Source organism: Bombina bombina, chromosome 2, assembly GCF_027579735.1.
Source record: "Bombina bombina isolate aBomBom1 chromosome 2, aBomBom1.pri, whole genome shotgun sequence".
NCBI lineage: Eukaryota > Metazoa > Chordata > Amphibia > Anura > Bombinatoridae > Bombina > Bombina bombina.
The window spans coordinates 924,108,544-924,133,163 of NC_069500.1; the positions used below are offsets into that span (position 1 = coordinate 924,108,544).

Genomic DNA, 24,620 nt, shown 5'->3' on the forward strand with positions numbered 1-24,620 from the left:
GTAAGTTCTGTGTAAAAAGTTATACTCGGCTGCTCCCAGCTGCAAGTAAAAAAATGAAAAATGAACTTCAGCCAATCAGCATCAGCAGTGCTGAGGTCGTGAACTCTTACTGTGATCTCATGAGATTTGACTTAACTCTCATGAGATTTCATAGTAAGCTTCCTTTACCTGATTGGTGAAATAATATGAGTGCACGAGGCTCATCCCCTAAGCTGTCCCAGGACAGACATACTAAAATGCTGCTTAGAAATCCTTTACAATGGGATGTGGCTACTGAGGAATTTTTGAGGTAAAATATCTTTCTTTTTTACATAGAGATGTTCAGGAGATATTTTCTAGTCAGCTTTTTACAGCTATGCTGCATCACTTTCAAGTGCTTAAACATTTGGGTATTATGGCCCTTTAATTATTTGCTAAAGATGTCATCCCACTAGGTACCAAAGGTAGTGTGTGAGGAAATATGCCAAAAAAACAACAACAAGTGACATAAATATATACCCCAGCAGACTAATTTTACAATAAAAAGTATGTTAGATTAGGTCCCAATCTCAGAGCATACTGACATACTTGATTAAAAGGCTAACTAGTGCACAATGACTACACACAAATTGGCGTCTATCTAGGTATCAGAACTTATCAGGGTGCATACATGAGCTACTGATCTCAGAGTTAAAAAAGAGCAAGCTTTTTTTTCTTCTTTCAAACCAACTTTATTTTGCAAAGTGCTTTAAAATAGTATGCTATGAACCTTTTATTCTCTTTTAACTGTTTTTATAACAAACATACAATTAATCAGTTCACATAAAAATACTGACATAATGGCTTTTTTTCTCTGAAAAAAAAATAGGTATGCTTGATTTTAGAAATAAGATGTCACTATACACTGGAGGGTAGCTTGACTCCAGCACTCTTGCTGCTATAGAGAGTCTCTTTAGAAAATAAAGACGTGAAAATATATATATATGTGTGTGTATAGATTTATATATATATATATATATATATATATACATATATATATCCATGAACAGATATCTCTCCTCTCTAAAGGCCTGATGATCAAAATCTTGTCGGCATGGAGATACAAAGTTATTATCTTAAGCCAAAATAAGGCCAATTTGGGCCATTACAAATGCATTTCACGCTAGTTAAAAAAAAAAAACATTATTATTTAGTTACCTACATTGTAAATATGACATGTCAGATTTTGCCTGATTCACCAACATTTTGAAATTATATAGGTCTGACTTTTTTATTTTTTAAGTTTTCATTATTTAAATGTATTTTTCCTCTTTGTGTATCCATCTTAATCTTCCCATGTTTCTTCCTCTTAATTTTGAATTCTTTATTTGTCTTGTTGGTTAAATCATAACCGCCCCCCTCCCCTCACACCACCCCTCCACTATGGTTTTTGTTTTTATCATAAGTTCATGTGGCTCAAAAACAGATTACGTGTATCGGAGAGAGATCGTCATTCTGCAGAGGAAGCCAACCGCCTCTTCAAGCAAGAATTTGGTGACAAGATAGAAAGACTTCAGCTGGAAGTGGATGAACTCAGAAAACAGTGGTGAAGATTTGATTGCTTGCTGTTTTTCCAGTGTCAAGCAGCAGTTATGCTGTCTTGGCATCTCTGCTACAAACCAAATTCAAGGACTCTTTTGCAGGTGGTGATAACTTTTGTTGGACTATTGTAAAAAAAAAAATTAATCTGAGAATATATTAAACATGAACTTTATGGACTGAGCGACTCTCAATTCTACAGTTTTAACCAATACGCATTTTACACTGATAGAAGGTATCACAACCTGCAAACCGTTATTAAACAAAAATATGTATTTGTTTTTATTAGTAGGGCATAAGGTTATTTTTCTAATATTACGTTTTATTATCAAGAAGTATGGCAGAGGGAGATGCAAAGCCAAGGGGCATATTATATATATTTATATTATATATATGTGTGCGTGTGTGTGTGTGTATGTATGTATATATATATATATATATATATATATATATATATTTATTTATTATTTTTATTTGAATGATGAACAATTACTGAGGCATTTGGCATTATTATTTATATCTTTTATTAAAAATATCCTGTGTCTTATTATCTGGTGTATATTTAAAGTGCATTAATGTAATCATGTATTCTTGCAATATTAATATGTGGTTTAAGGCACTGTCAATGTATTATAAATCCCCATGTGAGGTTGAATTTTACATTTTTTGCATACTAACACAAACACACACTCTTCCAGTTTCATTGTGTCTATTTTTAGGTTTTGGATATAAATCCAACATTTAAATTAAGCTACAACATTTGTATTTACTTAATTTGATTATATGTACAAGCTCACAGCTGTAGATTTCCATACATTTTATTAAGGAAAACATGTTTTAATATGGCCGCTGTTTTTGCTAGCTCTAATAAACATGTTTAGGAGTTTGGATCTCTTCTTTAAGAAGATTACTTTGCCCTTTCTTGATTTTTCTGGAACACTCAGCAGCAATATGTGAGATTTGTGGTGAAAGTCTCTCAGAAAAAAAATCTTAAAATTGAATAAGGATGTGGTTGATTAAATAAGTTCAAATAACTAACATACATTTGTGTGGGTAACACATAATTACATTATTATTAAATACCCTTTAATATTTCTATATACGTGATCCTCTTTTGTGTTATGTGATTCTATGATGATCTTTTCAGATAATCTGTTATTCAAAGAATTTTGAAATAATCAAAGTCACAGAGAAACAAAGTAATCTCAGCTAGACCGCGTAGAATAAGCATAAAGTACTAATGACAATAGCACAGTAACCACATTTCATAACCAAGGCAGTAATCAAAGTGCACCAAAGACACTTAAAATGCATTAAAGGGACAGTTCACCCAAAAAAATTCTCCCCTTTAAATTATTCCCAATGATCCTTTTAACCTGCAAGAGTGTATTAAATTGGTTACAAGTAGCTCCTTTACTCCTATTTCAGCATTTTAAATAACTGATTTAGCCTGTGGTATCGCCACCGACACTGAGCAAATTAATACTGGAGTATAGGCTATTGAATAGCCTAAGTATACACAGCCAGCAGAAGAGATTACACTCTCAGTGGGATGCAGGATAGTTAAGTAATAAAATTATCATTTTCCATTGTTCTCTCTATGTATTGAGCTTTGGTGTTCCAGCCAAATAAAAGATAAGGAAGCAAGTCTGTTTACACAAACTTAGAACATAATGAGATCTGATATCACCTTTAAGTTTAACCCATTGTAATAGGCTGTGGTTTCAAAGCACACAATCAGCTACTTTATATACACAAATAAGCATGAAAATGCAATTTCTCAAATATTTTATACTCTGCAGTTGGTATAACAAGTCATTGCAAATGCATTAATGGAAAAACAATTTTACAGTGTACTGTCCCTTTAAGCCATTTTGATGGAACTTGTAGATCCTTATAGGCATCACCTGTTTACCTGAGTATAGTTGTAAAAGTGTTTTTTTTTTTTTGTAAAATATATAAAACCATTTAACAAATGATTTAATAAAGTTGACATGATACCTAAATGATGAATTACTTGAAAGTTATGCAGCATATGTGTAGAAAGATGACTCAAAAATATTTCATAAACATCTTTTGTGTAAAAAAGGAAGATATTTTGCCACAAAATTTACTCAATAGCCACATCCCATTGTAAAGGGAGTTTAAGCAGCGGGATGCTTAGTCCAGGAACTTGCAAGGGAACTTGCATCTGGAATGTACAGGCACAGTCCCTTTATTTTCCTCCTCAGTTTAAGGAGGTTTTCAGTGAAATCTCACAAGGTTTTGGTGAAATCTCATGAGATCACAGTAAAGTAAAGTGTGAACTCGGGCCTGTTGACGGTTATTGGCTTTTTTTCCACCATGCAGATGATAGTAAACAGAGCAGCTGAATTTTGAGGTATCTTCCTTTTTTACATACAGATTCCTATGTGATATTTACTTGTCCGCTTCTTACACACTGTATCACTTTCAAGTGATATAACATGGATACCATGTCTCTTTAATTCATTTCTTAAAGCTCTTAGTAGAACCATATTCAGTACTGGAAAGCATATGAGCTCCTGACACACTGAAGCAGTTACAAAAGCCTCTAAAAAAACTGCTCAGTACTTCTCATAATCTAATGGGTTCCTCCCTTTAAAAATATTCCTCTCCTCTTCCTGCTGGCATAACTTGGTAATAAGAACTTATTCAGAGAGAGAATGACTTGAAAGGAGTCTGACCCTGAAAATGATTCTGACAGGATAGACAGGCTCATTCCACTAACACAAAAAGTAACGCATGGCTCACTCTTCTACAACCACAATTTAGGGAATAATATTCTTAATGTAGACCATCATTAAAGGAATGAAGGAAGTGCCTTAATAATGCTTTACCTTTATAAAAAAGATCAAATAAGGAAGGATGAAAGAGCATCAGTCTCTGAAACACATCTTATTGTACTGTTCACAAATCTAATGTAGCAGTAAAGACCATGTGACGATCAGGCATTTCTGTTGTCTTGTTATAGAATAACATCAGCCAAGTCTAAACATTTTAAAAATAAATTTACATTACGTTGCTTGCGATTGTTTTTCGGTAGCCAAACTCCACCCACCACTTTCCTTAAAGGGACACTGAATCCAATTTTTTTCTTTCGTGATTCAGATAGAGCATGCAATTTTAAGCAACTTTCTTATTTACTCTTATCAAATTTTCTTCATTCTCTTGCTATCTTTATTTGAAAAAAAGGCATCTAGGCTTTTTTTGGTTCAGAACTCTGGACCGCAACCCAGGTTGTTCACCAAAAATGGGCCGGCATCTAAACTTACATTCTTGCATTTCAAATAAAGATACCAAGAGAATGAAGAAAATTTGATAATAGGAGTAAATTAGAAAGTTGCTTAAAATTTCATGCTCTATCTGAATCACAAAAGAAAAAATTTGGGTTCAGTGTCCCTTTAAGTACGGGAGCCAATGTAGGCTTAAGCTTCCAGACAATAAATAGCCAGTGTTATTATGTTAGTATATAAAGTGCATTGTTTTGCATTTGTTACCTGCTGAAGCCAAACAGAGAAAGATATGCAGCAGGGTTAACCTTGAGAAGTCTGCAGTGTGATTTACAACTGTGATAATTATAAAATCCACAATTTTAAGAGCTAAATAAGAGCTCGAAGAGCAGACAAGGTACTAGTAACAGCTGTCTGTAAAACAAACAGCTCATTGATACATCTGTTAATAGGATCCTTAAAAAAAGTAGTAAGATTAAGCAGTATAATTTAATGGATTAACGGCATGCGTTCAAAATATTGAAAGAAGAATATTAACTTTAGGGACATCTTTGATGTCACAGTCACACAGGTTTGGGGAAATTATACACTGAATATAAAACAAAGAAAACAAATATGAAACTTCTAATTAGTTCTAGACCAGTCTACAGATATAAGACAAGAAGGAACAGAGGAAATTATTTTTCAACCTCACTCAGATTTAAAGCATTTTCCTGAAATTCCAAATGCAAACAAATTAAAGTCTCTGCAATTTTTTTAACATGGTCAGGCTGACATACAGTAACAATACCTTAATGATTCTTTCTCCTAATCCTAAAAGTAGAAAAAGAACAGAAGGGTAATTTCTATCAGAAAAGGAATCCTACCTAAGGCCTATTAGACGAGCGCCTTGATACTGAGCATAAACTTACAAAAAGAAATCCAGCGGTGCTCAGAACTAACTCTTAACTACCCAAAGTGCAAAGCGAGATCAGACCTAACTTGTATTTTACAAAAATGTATTCTGATCTGAATTTACAGGTAACCAATGGTCTGCCAATAGCTAATTTCGTTTTTTAAATGTAAATATGTTAAAGGGACATAATACTCATATGCTAAATCACTTGAAAGTGATACAGCATAACTGTAAAAAGCTGTCTAGAAAATATAAACCTGACCATCTCTTTGTAAAAAAATGGAAGATATTTTACCTCAAAATTTCTTCAGCTCATCAGAGTAAGTGCTGTGTAAACAGTTTTATAGTTCAGCTGCTGTCCAATCAGCATCAGCAAGTATTGATTTTGCCTTTGCTGTGATCTCATGAGATTTCATAGAACTTACTTTAATTAAATAGGAAAATAACATGACTGTGTCTGCACATGCCAGATGCACCCTTCCTAGCTTTTCCTGGGACAAACATCCTAACTGGCTGCTTAAAGTCTCTTTATAGTGGGGTGTAAATACTTAGGAAATTTGAGGTAAAATATATTTTTTGCATAGAGATGTTCAGGTAAACTGAATCTGAATGAGTTTCTGAAGAAAATGAGGACGCTATAGATATCTTTCCTAGAAAAATGGCACAATGAATAAAATGTTTAGGATAAAAATGTGCATTATTTTCAGCAAGGTTGATTCAAAAATAGAAAATAAATTCAGGATTGTCTTAAAAAAAAATCATTTAGGATTTGCAGAACCCTATCTCTATACAACAAGAGTAAGCTTCCAAATTTAGACTTACTGAGAGCATATTATTTAGCTTTGCTGTGGATTTCTTAATTTTTTACCTATTAAATTGCATTGCAGAAGACCTTTCACTTGGTAAGCAGTAATCAAAAGCAGACAAACAAGCCCTTTGTTTCAAACCAAAACAACAACTTGGAAATCTAACGTGCACTTATCTGCCAATAGTTAGAGGAAGGAATAGAAAAAACAATGGATCTATTGCAGAATGTAATTACTTGTGACTAGAGCTATGTGCGGGAACACTGCTGAGTGCTGCAAATTGTATCCACTGCACAATGCTGCTTATTTGCTAGCCTACCCCTTACTCCTACCGCGCGATCTTTGCAAGGTACAAAACTAAAACTTTTACAATCAATATAACTTGCAATGTAGGTACAGTAATAACCTTCAGGGAAAGTATACTGTAAAACAGTACAAAAATAAGTTATGAAGGCATAGCTATATAGCCATAACCTCACATAGCACTTATACAAATATAAGGGATATACAGTCCAATTCCATTGTGTATTCCAGTAGGCTCTTCCATCTGGCTAAGCACAGGGTACAGGTTCTGTGGCAATCAGAGATTAGCAACTAGCATGTGAGCCCAGCTGTCCTGTAGATCGATCTCCTTCATGTTAGGTGTTCTACAGCTGTGCAACTCTTGGCAGGACCTTCTACAAATGTTCTTCTTATAAATGTTACCTTTGCATATTATATCTATGTTTATAGTTCTGCCAAATCTGTTGAGGTTCAATGAATACATTAACATGGGGTAGCATTAGAGAGATAAACACAGTCCATAATTACTTATGGAAAACCAAAGGGGAAGCTATATAGTGTATGATGGTATGGATACCTCCACAGGACCATCCAAGGTCAAAGTCCCTTGACAGTGGTCAGCAGTGACCCTTGCAGTAGTGCAAAGTGTTAAACCTTTTTTCCTATTTGTGAAAAGAAGCAGAACTCAAACAACCTAACTCCAAATATGAAGAAACTGAAAGGTTGCAAGCGGGAAGTGGATAGGTATATATGGGAAGGGAGGCATCCTTCAGACTTCTACAAGTCTTTTCTATGCACTCCAGAAGGCCAGGGGTTATGTATCCATCAGATCTAAATATGGTTGTGCAAGAAAAGATAGAATCTTCATTACACCAAAGAAGACAGTTAAAATATTAATAACAAAAACAAACTGCAACGAGCAAATACAGTACAAAGAGCAAAACTGCTGTTTTTTTGTAATTCCCAAACGGGTTTAAAACATAATGGTTTATAGAATAAATATATTACACTTTTGAATGTGAATCCTTGGGCATAATAAGTGTTTACATTAACTATACAAACTACCCTTTATTCTTAAGATTTTACAATTTTCAGAAATAATCTGGATGGAACGTAAAAGAGGATACTTAAAACTAAATATCAGCCACAAATAGAGGTTATCTGGAATAACAATTAAAAATAATTCAAGGTGGACACAAGGATCCTAACCATTTGTAATATTAAGGTTTCCACACTCAAATTTTATTAGCCCCCATCTAATAAAAAGATAGAGCTGTAATAATAAAATAAAATTGTTTTATTGAATCATTCTAAATAACCTTGAGAGGCACAAATATGCACACAGGGCATTTTCTGACAGGAAACGAATGCATTTTGCCTTCTGGACTTATTTATTGGCAGTCAATGAGTAAGTCCTAGAGCAGTGATGGCTAACCTTGGCACCCCTACATTTCCCATGATGCTTAAGATCTCTGCAGTCTAGTTGAGCATCATGGGAAATGTAGTTCAAAAATATCAGGGGTGCCAAGGTTAGCCATCACTGTCCTAGAGCGTGTTTTTCACTGTGGTAATTCTTCATTGCATGCTTCTCTGTGCCTTTGAATGATTTTAGAATGATTCAATAAAATCATAATTACTTAGGCTACCTTGTTAATCTCCCTTATATTGATTGATGCGTTTTAAATAAATGTTAGGTAGACAAGGAAGAAATTAATCAGATTTTAGTGTTAAACAATAGTTGCATTTGTTGTTCCTTCAGTTAATTAACAGACAAATTAGTTGATTTAAAGGAACATGAAACCCATTTGTTTTTCTTTCATGATTCAGATAAAGAATACAATCTTAAACACCTTTGCAATTTACATCTATTCTCTAATTTGCTTAATTCTCTTGGTATCCTTTGTGGAAGGAGCAGCAATGCACTACTGAGAGCAAGCTGAACTCATCAGGTGAGCCAATAACATGAGGCAAATATGAGCAACCACCAATCGGCAGCTCCTGAGCCTACCTAGGTATCTTTTTCAACAAAGGGTACAAAGAGAACAAAACAATAAGGTAACAGAAGTAAATTAGAAAGTTGTTTAAAATCACATGCTCTGTCTGAATCATGAAAGAAAAACATTGGGTTTCATGTCCCTTTAAATATTATACATGTAACCTTACAAAATAATGTTTCCAGAAGGTTAGTCGATCACAGAGCTAGCTGGGATCACACATTTTCAAAATAGTTTTTCTTTTCTTTTTTTTATTGGACTTGAACTTGTATCTCCATATTTTTGTGTTAATAATTTTTATTGGGATGCAATTTGGGCCTTTATACAATATGAGTAAAATAATAAAGAATACAATACAAAGCATACACATGTCCAATTACATATTATGCATAAAAAACAAGCAATCAAAACATAGAAAATATATGTATCATGACATAATGTATCAGGCAAACAAAAGATGATCTCTAAATAAAATCTCCAGGCCAGGCTTGGATCAGAGCTGGATCAGCATATATAATAGTAGCCATAAGATACCACTGCGGCCACTCAGATACCAAATTTCTTTTACAAATAAATGAATGTGAAAAAAAATAAAGACATTTGGCTTATGTAATTTGTGTCACAAGCTCAAAATTAACATTCAAATCTTCAAGAAGTACTGTAAAATAGATTATTATGACAGTCTAAACATAGTTTATATTGTCAGAAAATAGGTGTATTCAACCCATAATTCCCCTCAAATCAGGTGGAAAGAGAAAGAAAATTAAAAAAAAGATATATATATATATATATATATATATAAAAAGGGGGAAAATATAGTTACCCTGAAGTGTTCAGGCTTTCACAAGACCAGGGCTATCGTCTACCAAATGCAAACTTTAGGAGATGGTTATTTATTCATTCTTTTGCTCATGCAAAATCGTGATTGAGGAGATAATCATTTAAATTCCGCACCTCTAACTTGGAAGGATATAGATTAATTTTCTTAATCTACCCTGAAAAAAAATTAATAAAGATATCTAAAGTTTCATCCTTGAAAATAGCGCTATACATAAGTTGCCCTGTTCCTACATAATGATTTGACCATTCTTTCACTGTGCAAAAACCTCAACAATTTGAATTGATAAATCTTATATATTATAAATAAAATGGTTGTATGTAAGTGCATTATGTTTAGTATAATAGTTGTGGTTTAAAAAGTTTGCTCAGTGTATAAACCAACTAAAACGTTTGTTTTTCTGGTCTAGTTCTCACTATGAAATGGAACTGCAGAAGGAGAGAAGAAGACGCTACTCCGGTCATCATAAAGGGTCTCCTGAAAACAGATCCTCGCCCATAGGAAGCCAGCAAAGAAACCGAATCGGAATGCCCAACTTGGAAGTAATTGTTAATGCACCTAGCTTCACTGAATGTATATAATTAATTATTACCCATATAAAAAAAAAAGTACCAGACTCATTGTTTTTATATGAGTAGATACATTTTTACTGAAACTTATCTTAATTACATTAATAATGGTTGATGCCCCTTAGATAACCAAGTTCAGAAAGGATGTAGTTATTTACAGAGGAATCAATAATGTAATAACCTAAATGATACCTGTAAGTGGTTGTGTGGCTGACCAATTAATACTTTGTGCAAATGCATAATCTTTTTGTGTGGTTTATGTTTTCAAAAATGATAAATCTATTTTTTAAAAGAAAGATACTGTAAGTGGTTTACTGAACTAGGCCAAAGAATAAAAAAACATTCTTGGGAAAAATATGAAACCAGATTAATGGCTCCCAGAAACCCTTCGGTGCCAAATCCATGCCCACAAAAAACACCTCTGCAACTTCCATGTGCCATTTTTATACTCCCATCAGGTTACAGTTCAGATTCATCATTATTGCACCTCCTTTTTTTATGCCAGCTAATGACTACATGACCAGATGAAACCCATGGTTCCCCGCACTTCCTTTTGTGATTTTATACACCCACATCATGCCCATGCTATATGCATGTCCATAGGCCAATTTTGACTAATGACCTCTAAACTCTTTGTGTTAAAAACATAATTTATGTAAGAACGTACCTGATAAATTCATTTCTTTCATATTGACAAGAGTTCATGAGCTAGTGACGTATGGGATATTCAATCCTACCAGGCCAATTTTGACTAATGACCTCTAAACTCTTTGTGTTAAAAACATAATTTATGTAAGAACTTACCTGATAAATTCATTTCTTTCATATTGGCAAGAGTCCATGAGCTAGTGACGTAAGGGATATACAATCCTACCAGGAGGGGCAAAGTTTCCCAAACCTCAAAATACCTATAAATATACCCCTCACCACACCCACAATTCAGTTTAACGAATAGCCAAGTAGTGGGGTGAAAAAGAAAGGAGTAAAAAGCCTCAACAAAGAAATTTGGAAATAATTGTGCTTTATACAAAAAAATCATAACCACCATAAAAAGGGTGGGCCTCATGGACTCTTGCCAATATGAAAGAAATTAATTTATCCGGTAAGTTCTTACATAAATTATGTTTTCTTTAATGTAATTGGCAAGAGTCCATGAGCTAGTGACGTATGGGATAGCAATACCCAAGAAGTGGAACTCATCGCAAGAGTCACTAGAGAGGGAGGGATAAAATAAAAACAGCCATTTTGCTGAAAAAATTAATCCACAACCCAAATATAAGTTTATTCTCATAAATGAAAGGAAAAACTTAAATCATAAGCAGAAGAATCGAACTGAAACAGCTGCGTGAAGAACTTTTTTTTTACCAAAAACTGCTTTCGAAGAAGCAAATACATCAAAATGGTAGAATTTAGTAAATGTATGCAAAGAAGACCAAGTTGCTGCTTTGCAAATCTGATCAACTGAAGCTTCATTCTTAAAAGCCCACGAAGTGGAGACTGACCTAGTAGAATCAGCTGTAATTCTCTGAGGCGGGGCCTGACCCGACTCCAAATAAGTGTGATGAGTCAAAAGCTTTAACCACGATGCTAAAGAAACGGCTGAAGCCTTCTGACCTTTCCTGGAACCAGAAAGGATAACAAATAGACTAGAAGTCTTCCTGAAATCTTTAGTAGCTTCAACATAATATTTCAAAGCTCTTACCACATCCAAAGAATGTAAGGATCTCTCCAAAGAATTCTTAGGATTAGGACACTAGGAAAGGACAACAATTTCTGTATTAATGTTGTTAGAATTCACAACCTTAGATAAGAATTTAAATGAAGTCCGCAAAACTGTCTTATCCTGATGAAAAATCAGAAAGGAGATTCACAAGAGAGAGCAAATAATTCAGAAACTCTTCTAGCAGAAGAGATGGCCAAAAGAAACAACACTTTCCAAGAAAGTATTTAAATGTCCAAAGAATGCATAGGCTCAAATGGAGGAGCTTGTAAAGCCTTTAAAACCAAATTAAAACTCCAAGAAGGAGAGATTGATTTAATGAGAGGCTTGATATGAACCAAAGCCTAAACAAAACAGTGAATATCAGGAAGCTTAGGAATCTTCCTGTGAAATAAAACAGAAAGAGCAGAGATTTGTCCCTTCAAGGAACTTGCAGACAAACCCTTATCCACACTATCCTGAAGAAACTGTAAAATTCTATGAATTCTATTAGAATGCCAAGATAATTTATGAGAGAAACACCAAGAAATGTAAGTTTCCAAACTCGATAATACATTTTTCTAGAAACAGATTTATGAGCCTGCAACACAGTATTAATCACAAAGTCAGAGAAACCTCTATGACTAAGCACTAAGTGTTCAATTTCTATACCTTCAGATTTGAAATCCTGATGGAAAAAAACGGACCTTGAAACAGAAGGTCCGGCCTTAATGGAAGTGACCAAGGTTGGCAACTGGATATCCGAACAAGATTCGCATACCAAAACCTGTGAGGCCATGCTGCAGCCACCAGCAGCACAAGCGATTGCTCCATGATGATTTTGAAGATCACTCTTGGAAGAAAAACTAAAGGCGGGAAAAATATAAGCAGGTTGATAACACCAAGGAAGTGTCAACACATCCACTGCTTCCGCCTGAGGATCCCTGGACAGGTACCTGGGAAGTTTCTTATTTAGATGAGAAGCCATCAGGTCTATTTATGAAAGACCCCACATCTGAACAACCTGAGAAAACACATCTGGATGGAGGGACTACTCCCCCGGATGTAAAGTCTGATGGCTGAAATAATCCACTTCCAAATTGTGTATACCTGGGATATGAACCACAGAAATTAGACAGTAGCTGGAATCCACCCAAGCAAGTATCCGGGATACTTATTTCATAGCTTAAGGACTCTAAGTCCCATCCTGATGATTGACAAATGCCACAGTTGTGATATTGTCTGACTGAATACAAAAGAACGGTTATCTCTTCAACAGAGGCCAAATCTGAAGAGCCCTGAAAATTGCACAGAGTTCCAAAATATTGATTGGTAATCTCGCCTCTTGAGATTTCCAAACCCCTTGCACTGTCAGAGATCCCCAAACAACTCCCCAACCTTAAAGACTCGCATCTGTTGAGATCACAGTCCAGGTTGGACAAACAAAAGAGGCCCCTAAAACTATACGATGGTGATTTTACCACCAAGTCAGAGATAGTCAAAGATTGGGATTTAAGAATATAAATTGTGATATCCTTGAAAAACCCTGAACTATTGGTTCAGCACACAAAGCTGGAGAGGTCTCATATGAAAACGAGCAAAAGGGGATCGCGTCCGATGCTGCAGTCATGAGACCTAAAACTTCCATGCACATATCTACTGAAGGGAATGACTGAGACTGAAGGTTCCGACAGGCTGCAACAGAGTCATGGACACTGAATCCATTTGGAAACCTAAAAAGGTGACCCTTGTCTGAGGAATCAAAGAACTTTTTAGTAAATTGATCCTCCAACCATGTTTTCGAAGAAACAACACTAGTTGATTTGTGTAAGATTCTGTAGAATATAAAGACTGAGCTAATACCAAGAAATCATCCAAATAAGGAAACACCGCAATATCCTGCTCTCTGATTACAGAGAGTAGGGCACCAAGAACTTTAGAAAAGATTCTTAGAGCTGTCACTAGGCCAAAAGGAAAAGCGACAAATTGGTAAAGCTTGTCTAGAAAAGAGAATCTCAGAAACTTAAAATGAAGCGGATGAATCAGAATATGAAGATATGCACCCTGTAAGTCTATGGTGGACATATAATGCCTTTACTGAACAAAAGGCAGAATAGTCCTTATAATCACCATTTTGAAAGTTGGTACTCTTACATAATGATTCAAAAAAATTTCAGGTCCAGAACTGTCCTGAATGAATTTTCTTTCTTTGGGACAATGAATAGATTTGAATAAAACCCCAAACCCTGTTCCTGAAACGGAACTGGCATGATTACACCTGAAACTCCAGGTCTGAAACACACTTCAGGAAAGCCTGAGTCTTTACTGGATTTGCTGGAATGCGTGAGAGAAAATATCTTCTCACAGGAGTTCTTACTCTGAATCCTATTCGATACCCCTGAGAAATCTTAATCTGCCCCCTACCAGCTGAGCTGGAATGAGGGCCGCACCTACATGCAGACTTAGGGGCTGGCTTTGGTTCCTTAAAAGGCTTGGATTTAATCCAATTTGAAGATAAATTCCAATTGGAAACAGATTCATTGGGGGAAGGAATAGGTTTCTGTTCCTTATTTAGTCGAAAGGAACGAAAACGGTTAGAAGCTTTAGATTTACCCTTAAGTCTTATCCTAAGGCAAAAAAACTCCCTTCCCCCAGTGACAGTTGAGATAATCAAATTCAACTGAGAACCAAATAACTGATTACCTTGGAAAGAAAGAGATAGCAATCTGGACTTAGAAGTCATGTCAGTATTCCAAGATTTAAGCCACAAAGCTCTTCTAGATAAAATTGCTAAAGACATAGATTTAACATAAATTTTGATGAAAAAAATGGCATCACAAATAAACTGATTAGCATGTTGAAGCAAGCGAACAATGCTAGACAAATCATAATCCAATTCTTGTTGCGCTAAATTTCCAACCAAAAAGTTGATGCAGCTGTAACATCAGCCAAAGAAAATGCAGGCCTGAGAAGATGACCCGAATATAAATAGGCTTTCTTTAGATAAGATTCAAGTTTCCTATCTAAAGGATCTTAAAAAAGAAGTACTATATTCCATAGGAATAGTAGTACGCTAAGCGACAGTAGAGATAGCCCCATCAACTTTGGGGATCTTTTCCCAAAACTCCAATGTAACTGCTGGCAAAGGATACAATTCTTTTTTTTTTTTTTTTAAAGGAATAAAAGAAGTACCAGGCCTATTCCATTCCTTAGAAATCATATCAGAAATAGCATCAGGAACTGGAAAAACCACAGGAGGTTTATAAACAGAATTTAAAAGTTTACTAGTTTTAATATTAAGAGGACTAGTCTCCTCAATATCCAATATAATCAACACTTCTTTAATAAAGAATGAATGTACTTAATTTTAAATAAATAAGTAGATTTGTTAGTGTCAATATCTGAGGAAGGATTTTCTGAATCAGATAGATCCTCATCAGAGGAGGATAATTCAGTATGTTGTTGGTCATTTGAAATTTCATCAACTTTATGAGAAGTTTTAAAAAGAACTTTACATTTATTAGAAGGCGGAATGGCAGACAAAGCCTTCTGAATAGAATCAGCAATAATCTTGTACATTAGATGTTAAAGGAACAGCAACAGGCAATGTACTATTACTGATGGACACATTCTCTGCATGTAAAAGTTTATCATGACAACGTATTACAAACCACAGCTGGAGATATAATCTCCACAAGATTACAACAAATGTACTTAGCTTTGGTAGAACTGTTATCAGGCAGCAGGGTTCCAACAGTGATTTCTGAGACAGGATCAGATCCAGACATCTTGCAAATATAAGAGAAAAAACAACATATAAAGCAAAATTATCAATTTCCTTATATGGCAGTTTTAGGAATGGGGAAAAAATGCAAACAGCATAGCCCTCTGATAGAGAAAAAAGGCAAGAGGCATATAGGAATGGGGTTTAAAATAATGAAAATATTTGGCGGCAAGTATGACGCACAACAAACAGAAAAATATTTTTTAGCGCCAAAAATGTCCGGAAACGACACACTCGCGCCACAGATGACGCAACCTTGTGAAAGACTCTGCGTCGACTAAGACGCCGGAAATTACGAATTTGCATCAATGAACGTAATTTTGCGCCAAAAAATCTTGCGCCAAGAATGACGCAATAAACTTTGTCATTTTGCGCCCTTGCGAGCCTAATTCTGCCGCAAATTTTAAAAAACAGTCAATTGAAAAAGAGACTATACCGCAGGTAAGAATACATTTTTCCTAAAAAATGCATTTCCCAGATATGAAACTGACAGTCTGCAAAAGGAAATATACATAAACCTGACTCATGGCAAATATAAGTACAATACATATATTTAGAACTTTATATAAATACATAAAGTGCCAAACCATAGCTGAGAGTGTCTTAAGTAATGAAAACATACTTACCAAAAGACACCCATCCACATAAAGCAGATAGCCAAACCAGTACTGAAACGGTTATCAGTAGAGGTAATGGAATATGAGAGTATATCGTCGATCTGAAAAGGGAGGTAGGAGATAAATCTCTACAACCGATAACAGAGAACCTATGAAATAGATCTCCCGTGAGGAAAAACATTGCATTCAATAGGTGATACTCCCTTCACATCCCTCTGACATTCACTGTACTCTGAGAGGAATCAGGCTTCAAAATGCTGAGAAGCGCATGTCAACGTAGAAATCTTAGCACAAACTTACTTCACCACCTCCATAGGAGGCAAAGTTTGTAAAACTGAATTGTGGGTATGGTGAGGGGTGTATTTATAGGCATTTTGAGGTTTGGGAGACTTTGCCCCTCCTGGTAGGATTGTATATCCCATACGTCACTAGCTCATGGACTCTTGCCAATTACATGAAAGAAACAAAACATAGTGACCATCTCTTTCAAGTACCACTTCTTTCACTATTTTTTCTTCTGCTTTTCTTTTGTTTTTCTTTCTGACAGCGAGTGTGTGTCAGAAACTCAACCTAATTGCTACACTTAGCTGTTTTTTTTTTTATTCACTATGAGAGATGCGCTTAACACTGAATATGTATTTTTTTTTTCTCAATGAGTAAGAGTCGGAAGCTCAACCCTAATTGCTAAACTTAGGCGTGTTTCACATGTTTTTATCTCACAAGGAGTATGTGTCAATCTAATTGGTACACTTAGGCATGTTTTATTTTTCTCTCACTATGATAGCTTGACCTTAATTGCTACACTCTTAGGTTTATTTCACAATTACTTTTTTTTTCTCTTCTTCACAATAAGTAAGAGACGGAAACATTGAAGAAAAAAAAACAAAACGTATATATATATATATGTGTGTGTGTGTAAACATATACATATTACTATGAGAAAAGCATTAACACTGAATTAATATTTATTGTTGTTTTTTTCCCCCTCTTATCCCCCACTTCACTTTAATGCTAGGGCTTACCCCTTAGGGCTCGATTTATCAAGCTACGGTGGTCAGGGGCGTACATATGCAGGATCTGTCAATCTCCCTGGTCGGACGAGACCGGGGAGATTGAAATTCTTCACCTAAGAGGTAGAGAAGACTGTAGGAAGCAGCGGTCTGATTTATTGATAAATATGGACTGCAAGTTGTGCAGGAGAAGGCTTAATAAATAGAGCCCTAAATCTCTCCTTAAACAGCCATACAATGTAGTTATTATCTTTCTGCTGGGTTTTCTCTTCCATCACTCTCTTTTCCTTTTTGTTGGTGAGATAAATAGATTAATTAGAGAAAATTGGTAAAGAAATATGAGATATCAATAATAGGTAATAATTCTCTTTTCTGATTTGTGTTTCTGATTTAGATATATTTTTTTTAAATTTTGTTTTGTATTTCAGTAAAAAGAAATGTAAAAAGTACCACTTTTCTAAAAAAGAGAATGGGAAGCACAGGGCCTGGCTGACACATTTACATGGAAGCCAGGCAGATATAACAATGTGTGTGCTGCTGAAGAGTAGCCCCTTACTGGGAGCCTATTCCCAGTATTGGTGGCACCAGTTGGACGTGATGTACATGAACAGCAGTGACCATTTTTATTTATTTGTTTGTTTGTACAGGACGCACAATCTCCTAAGGTTTTAGAGAAAACTGTGAGCCCAAAGAAAGTAGTGACTGAAAAGGCGGATTTTAACATGAACAGGTATAGACTATTTTGGACAAATGAATTACTATATTAAAAGTAATGAGGCTAATTACATGGTAATATAAAGGGATTATTACAAGCCGTAAAGGGGATCATTTCATGTTAGGACATGGAGCTTGTATGTTAACCCTTTCTTACTAGTTTCACACCCCTGTGCTGATCTCATTTTTAGTTTTGTTTTTTTTTTGCTGTCAGTTAGCTACACAAAACATATCTTTGCTATTAAATAAACATATTTCTGTGCATGCATCTTTTGAGTCCTTTACATTTAGGCAATTTTGGGGATGAAGTAAATCCTGCATCTCTATTGTTGGACAGTGACACACCACAAAGCATAAGAAAATATTATTTGCTTAAGCACAGTGTTATGCCCTGGCGCTGGTGCACATAAATTTGGTCTCACAATAATACTGAAAAAGGAAAGGAAGATGGACACAAGAGAATGTAGTATAATAAGTACAGTGTTTATTTTGAAATTATTGCATTAACATACATCAGTAATCAGCTTTTAAAGCAAGGCAGTGATTAAACTATAAATGCATTACTCATCTTCGGGTTTCAAATAAGACATTAATAGCAGCGTACAAGGGTAGACAGGCAGAGGAGTGCAGTTACAGTCAGCATCATTGTTCAGTGAGGAAAACACAGCTGATTTCACAGGTGCTAATGTCAGAGACCTCTCTCTAAGATGTTGGCCAGAATTCTCCCGCCCCCTCAAAGCAATTCTAATAATTAAAGTACAGCTTAGCAAGCGTGTCTACTGTTATGTCAATCATATTTCATGTAGCAAGCGTTTAGAAAAATAAGTGTGTTCTCAAAACAAACAAATATTCGTATAGCAGAGCATAGCACTATCTCTCTTGCAATGTGACATCCCACTCTTTCTAGATAAGAGTTTCTGATATAAGAACAGACAGGCATAGTGAAACAGAGTAACCTTTCTTAAAGGCAATGCTCTTAAAGGCATGTATGTGTTATATGTTCTATCCTATATATGTTTGCATACTGTGTATATGTTGTGTGAGGAATCACTAATTGTCTATCTCCTACACACAATAACCTTATTTTTCCAAAAATATTGTAAAATTGAAAAATAAAATTAGATGCAACAAAGAAAAATGTAATTGATGTCCTTTTTAGCATGTGTAATATTCCACTGCTTATTTCTATGATATCTAACATGTTCTGTTTTCTTCTCCCATTTAGCTCACCATCAACCAAATATGGAGGTGAGGTTAGTAACTCAAATGCTGTTTTATTTGAAGAGGCACCTATTTTTTATTATTATTATCATGATCATAATCTATTTATAAAATGCTAGCATATTCCACAGTTATGACAATAGGTAGAATAATTGGATAATATTTACAATACACACTTAGAGATTGAAAGGGAAAGAGGGCATTGCCTGTGAGCTTTCAACTGTGATGCATACCAGGTAATCTACAGGACATGAAAACTTGTGAGCTTACAATGACATAAATAGGGAACAGCTAAGACAAAGTTGAAGGATCTTAGGTTAAAATATATCTATAGATTGTATGTATATCTACAACTGGAATCTCTGACATCTTGGACCAAGACTCAATGAGAAAACATGAACTGCATAGAATGAATGCAGTACAAGAAATGTCCTGCAGATGGGAGTGTGATGAAGCAATGAGTTAGGAGGAAAACGGGTAAATCTTGGGCAGAGATTTTAGAAGAGTGCAGTGTTACTGGGGGCTTTGTTTGGGTCAAGCGTTTGGTTTAAATCTTGAGGCTAAGAGGTACCAGTAAAGGGATTGATAGACAAACACGGGATAAAAGAAGTGTTGTGTAAGAAAACCTGGCAGAGGCTTTTATAATATAATGCAATTGGGAGTGGGAAGCCATCAAGTATGGGGTTGCAGTAGTCAAGGTGGGATATGATAAGTGAGTCAATTAGAATTGTAGTTTTGTTTGTGACAATATTTATCTGAAGCTGAAGATGAGGGGCAAATGAAAGTCAAATGTAATCCTAAGGCAGCAGATGTTACATGATGATAGTGTTACTAACACGGTTTTGTGAATGGTGATAATTGATTAAGGTGAATATGTAAGCCCTTAGTTTTGACAGATGTTCAGCTTTAAGTTATACTTCTAGGATGATTCACTAGACAGAAACCTGGTGACTAGGGAAAGTAGAGAAGTGCATAGGTCGTGTACAGATAGGTAGATTTGGATCCATAAGCATACACATTATGCTGAAACACACAGGTCTTGGTTAGGAAACCTAGGGATGATGTGTAACCTGAAAAGAGAAGGGGACCAAGAACTATGCCTTGAGGAACCTCCGTAGAGAGAGGTAAAGAAGGTGGAGGATGTACCAAGAAGCATGCACTACATAAATGATTAGAGCAATGAAATGACAACTACAAGAGAACTATGTCACAGATAACAAAGTAGTGGAGTGAAGGTGATCAGCTGTGAAATCTGCAGAGAAAGCAATTTGCCCTCTTAGTATGAGCACTCTTATAGGCATTCCTTTCAATTCCTCTCACATCATTCATATTCTTCACACTTCATCCATTTTTTCCCTCTCTCACCACTTTGAATTAATTTGAAAAATTAATATATAAAGTTCGTTTTCTGCATTTGTTATAGTTTGCTTGTCTTAACTGTATTTAAGCTTGTTCTTTTTTAAAGCAATATGATATGTGTAATAATAAAAAAAAATCACTTATATGTTGGTCCATATGCCTAACCATGTATGTAATAATCATGAAAATATAAATTATTTGATATAATGGCCACACATAGTAAGTTGTTCTAACATCGAATAGGTGTGTTACAAAATTAAGTTATCTTTTTTATCCTATTATTATTAGAAGGGATAATTTTGGGATATATATATATATATATATATATATATATATATCCTCTCCTGCACAATATGAGAAGCCCTGACGAAGGGCCATGCAGCAGGCACAAAACGCGTAACGCGTACTGATGTTTTTAACATATAAGCTTAAAAAAAGCTAGGTTTTGCTTGGATTTCTCTCTCAGTGGAACACTGATATCAAATGCCAGATTACAAATGGCAGAAAGAGGAATTGGGGAAAGGAAATGTTTAAGGCATTTGTACACAATCCTTTTAAGAACCTTTGAAGCAAGAGGGAGTAGAGATATTATGGTGTGACAGTTGACAAGGGGAGTCTGGATCGAGTAAAGGTTTGTAAGGATATATGTAACTAGTTGTAATGGACAGGAAACCCTAATGTTTATTTTGTGATTCAGATAGAGCATGCAACTTCAAACAACTACCCTATTTTCTGTAATTGTTTGGCTTTGTTCTTTTGGTATCTTTTGTTAAAAAGCATACCTAGGTAGGCTCAGGTGCAGCACTGCACTTTTAGGAGCTAGCTAGTGATTGGTGGCTACATTCATAATGATCTGAATAGCAAAGCTCTGTATCTTCACACTTGGGCGCTGCCATCTTGGAGTTTAAGAAATCTCACACACTGTGGCGCAAGGAGTGTGGATTCACAGATCAGTGATATTGTGGTCTTGGCAAGCTTTATTGTTTATAATGCAGGGTGCATCGTACAGAGCGGTGAGCTGTACAATGCTCTATATGATTTGTTATATTTGTTATGTAACTTTTGAACCGTGTACATAAAACGCAAATATGTCAATCTTCTGCGTTCTATTGTGCAAGCTAATCCCAAAGGGCGAGGTACAGTTGTCAGAATACGCATGTATCAAGATGGCAGCACCCAGTATAAAGATGCAGAGCCAAGGAGAAGTGCAGGCACAATAGGAAAAACAGTAGCATAGTGAGTAGGAACCATGCTACAGTAGTTGTACTCTGCAGTTTATTGTCGCTTTTTAAAGGGAACATTACACACTAAATACAATTTATAAGCATAGTATTGAGGTTATTCCCTGCCCCCCTCTAGTCAATGTGTCTTTCACTACACCCAGTGCTGATGTGTTTGCACCTGTGCAGCAACTCTCCTTCAGATACCTGCAGTGTAACCTAGATTCCAAAATGGCAGCACCCATGATTAAAGGAAGGTGCATGAAGTGTGTTTAGTGTCTCTTTAAAGTGAATGTAAATTTTGATGATAAGGTGCCTGCTGGCACTTTAATTCATCAAAATTGACATTTCACTCTTGTTATGAAAATAACTTTTAATCTTCACAGTCACTCCAGCTTCCCCCTACATCGGAAATTACGGATTGGTCATCCTCCAATCACGGTTCCCCCCCCCCCCCCCGGGAAATCAGTGTCTGATTCAACGCCGTGATTGGAGGAAGCCAGATTCCTTATTTTAGACCCAGGAAGAGGCATTGCGACAGGCAGAGTAAGCGATGCAGTGGCTGTCAAGATTAAAAAGTAAGTATTTTCACAACACGAGTGAAATGTAAATTTTGCTGAATTAAAGTGCCCCTCTTTTTAATTTAATTTTTAAAAAACGGGCACTTTATCATCAAAATTTACATTCACTTTAAGCATAAAAAGGGGCATTGATAAAAATCATATCTAAGTGTTCTCATTTAATCCTATTTAACATTTTCCCACAACATAGAAAAATCCAAAGTACTCACAACAAAACAGCAAGACCACTCTCGTCAGTATTTAAACAGAGGCTATAATTCTCCTTCTGTTTTCTGAGGTGCCTATGCAGTAGGTTATAGGTGGCATCTCTCACTGGAGAAAACGCAGTCATATCTCTCTACTTGCCTAACATTAAAGGGACTTGAAACACCATTTTTTTTCTTTCATTATTCAAATACAACATTTAATTTTAAACAACTTTCTAATTTACTTCTATTATAAAATGTTCTTCGTTCTCTTGGTATCTTTTGTTGAAAAGCAGACATAAGCTCAGGAGCACTATATCACAGCAGTTTTGCATGAATGCTATCTATTTACAAGAGCACTTAAAGGGACATTCCAGTCAAAATTTAAATGCACATAGATTAAATATTTGAATAGAAACATATTTGCAATATACATGTATTAGCAGAAATGCTTCTAGTAAAAGTTATCACTGTTTTAGTGTTAGAATTTGTCTCTGCATGTGAAGCATAGCTAGATATTCTCAGTGCACCCACATTTTAAATAATGCAGCTGCTCAGAGCACAAGTGGGGCTTGTATCATGTCAGCAATTAACAAATTGAGTCATTACCAGATGGTACAAGCACCTTAGGCTCTCTGAGCAAGTGTTGTGTTTAAAATGCTGGTGCATACTTAAATACACTTTTGTAACAGCTATAGCTTTTATTAGAAGCATTTTTGCTAACACATGTATATTACAGAATTGCTTCTGTTCAATACCAAAATGCACCCATGTGGTTTACAATTTTAGCTGAAATATCCCTTTAAAAGGCAGCACTATTTCCTTCCATGTAGTGCTCTAGATAGGTATCTCTTCAACAACAAAAATACCACGAGAATGAATCAAATTTGATAATAGAAGTTAAATGGAAACTTTTATTAACATTGTATGTTCTGTCTGAGTCACAAAAGAAGATTTTTTGGTTTTATATCCCTTTAAGTAGTTTTTAAAATCATTAATAAAGTGACAGTTTTAAAACATTTGTTTTGAATGCAGATCTTTTGCAATTGCTGTTATATATGAGGCATGCAAACATAAATGTCCCTTTAAAGCAACATAATGAAGGATTTAAGGACTTAAGTAAAATCAGTTTGTTTTGTTTGTTTGTTTTTAAATTGTATGCTCTGTCTGAATCAGAAAATGATTTTTTTGGATTCCATATCCCTTTAATTATCAGAAGCCTAAATTCTGATTTGATCCACGATACAATTAACGACTATCTCTCAACGATTTGGTTCAAGAGCTTGTTAGGTGTAAACTACTTTTCCACTGTGACATAGTAGAGGTTATTCCAAAGCCTTTGGTACCATGGGGTAGATGTGGTGAAAATTACTGGTCTAAAAAGTGCTCATTTGTTCAATTTGTAGGAATTCTTTTAAGAAAAAAAGATTTTGAAAATATTGATTTTTTTTTCTTTCTGTTTTTTAAACATCCAATCAGGATCTTGTTAATGAAATAAAAATACCTGAAATGTGCGAGTTGTGTCAAGAGGAAGCCAGCATCATGCTACCAAAGGTACATTCCATCTTGGTTATTAAAAAGCGCCTTGTTCAAACTTCTGATTAATTTAGAGAGACTTGAGTCAAAATTAAACTTCTTTTGTTATCAAATCTACTTTGTTCTCTTGGTATCCTATGTTGAAAAGCATGTAGTGTTCTCCATTAAAAATTTTGCCATCCTGGTGGCAATATAAAGTTGCCAAGTGGTGAGCAGATTAACACTTTACAATATTATAACATTTTCTCTTTTTTTATAAATGTTACTTAAGCACAAATGATGCATTGCATAATTTAACATAGATTTATTTAAAGTGATGGTAAACTCTCCCCTTTTGTTCACCAATTAGCGCTCTCCCCATATGGCACTTTTGCTTAGCTAGAGCGCTGATTGGAGAACAGGTCTAACCGTTAACGTTAACTGACAGACAAATTGACTTTTGAAGTGAGCGGTGGAGCGGGTTATTTGAATTTCATATCTATATTAAAGTAAGATACAGCTC

At 35.2% G+C, this 24,620-nt stretch overlaps 1 protein-coding gene across 4 annotated transcripts in view; it reads left to right on the forward strand.

Moving 5' to 3' along the window:
- RUFY3 (RUN and FYVE domain containing 3) overlaps nt 1–24,620 on the forward strand; it is a 237,395-nt gene that overhangs the window by 194,630 nt on the left and 18,145 nt on the right. For 3 of the 4 annotated variants that reach the window (XM_053703337.1, XM_053703338.1, XM_053703340.1), the window contains 5 exons: nt 1,445–1,564; nt 10,033–10,165; nt 17,950–18,032; nt 19,242–19,269; nt 24,062–24,136. In XM_053703337.1, coding sequence (XP_053559312.1) covers nt 1,445–1,564; nt 10,033–10,165; nt 17,950–18,032; nt 19,242–19,269; nt 24,062–24,136 — 439 coding nt within the window. The remainder of the gene's footprint in view (nt 1–1,444; nt 1,565–10,032; nt 10,166–17,949; nt 18,033–19,241; nt 19,270–24,061; nt 24,137–24,620) is intronic. The other variant, XM_053703339.1, reaches the window with a different exon arrangement.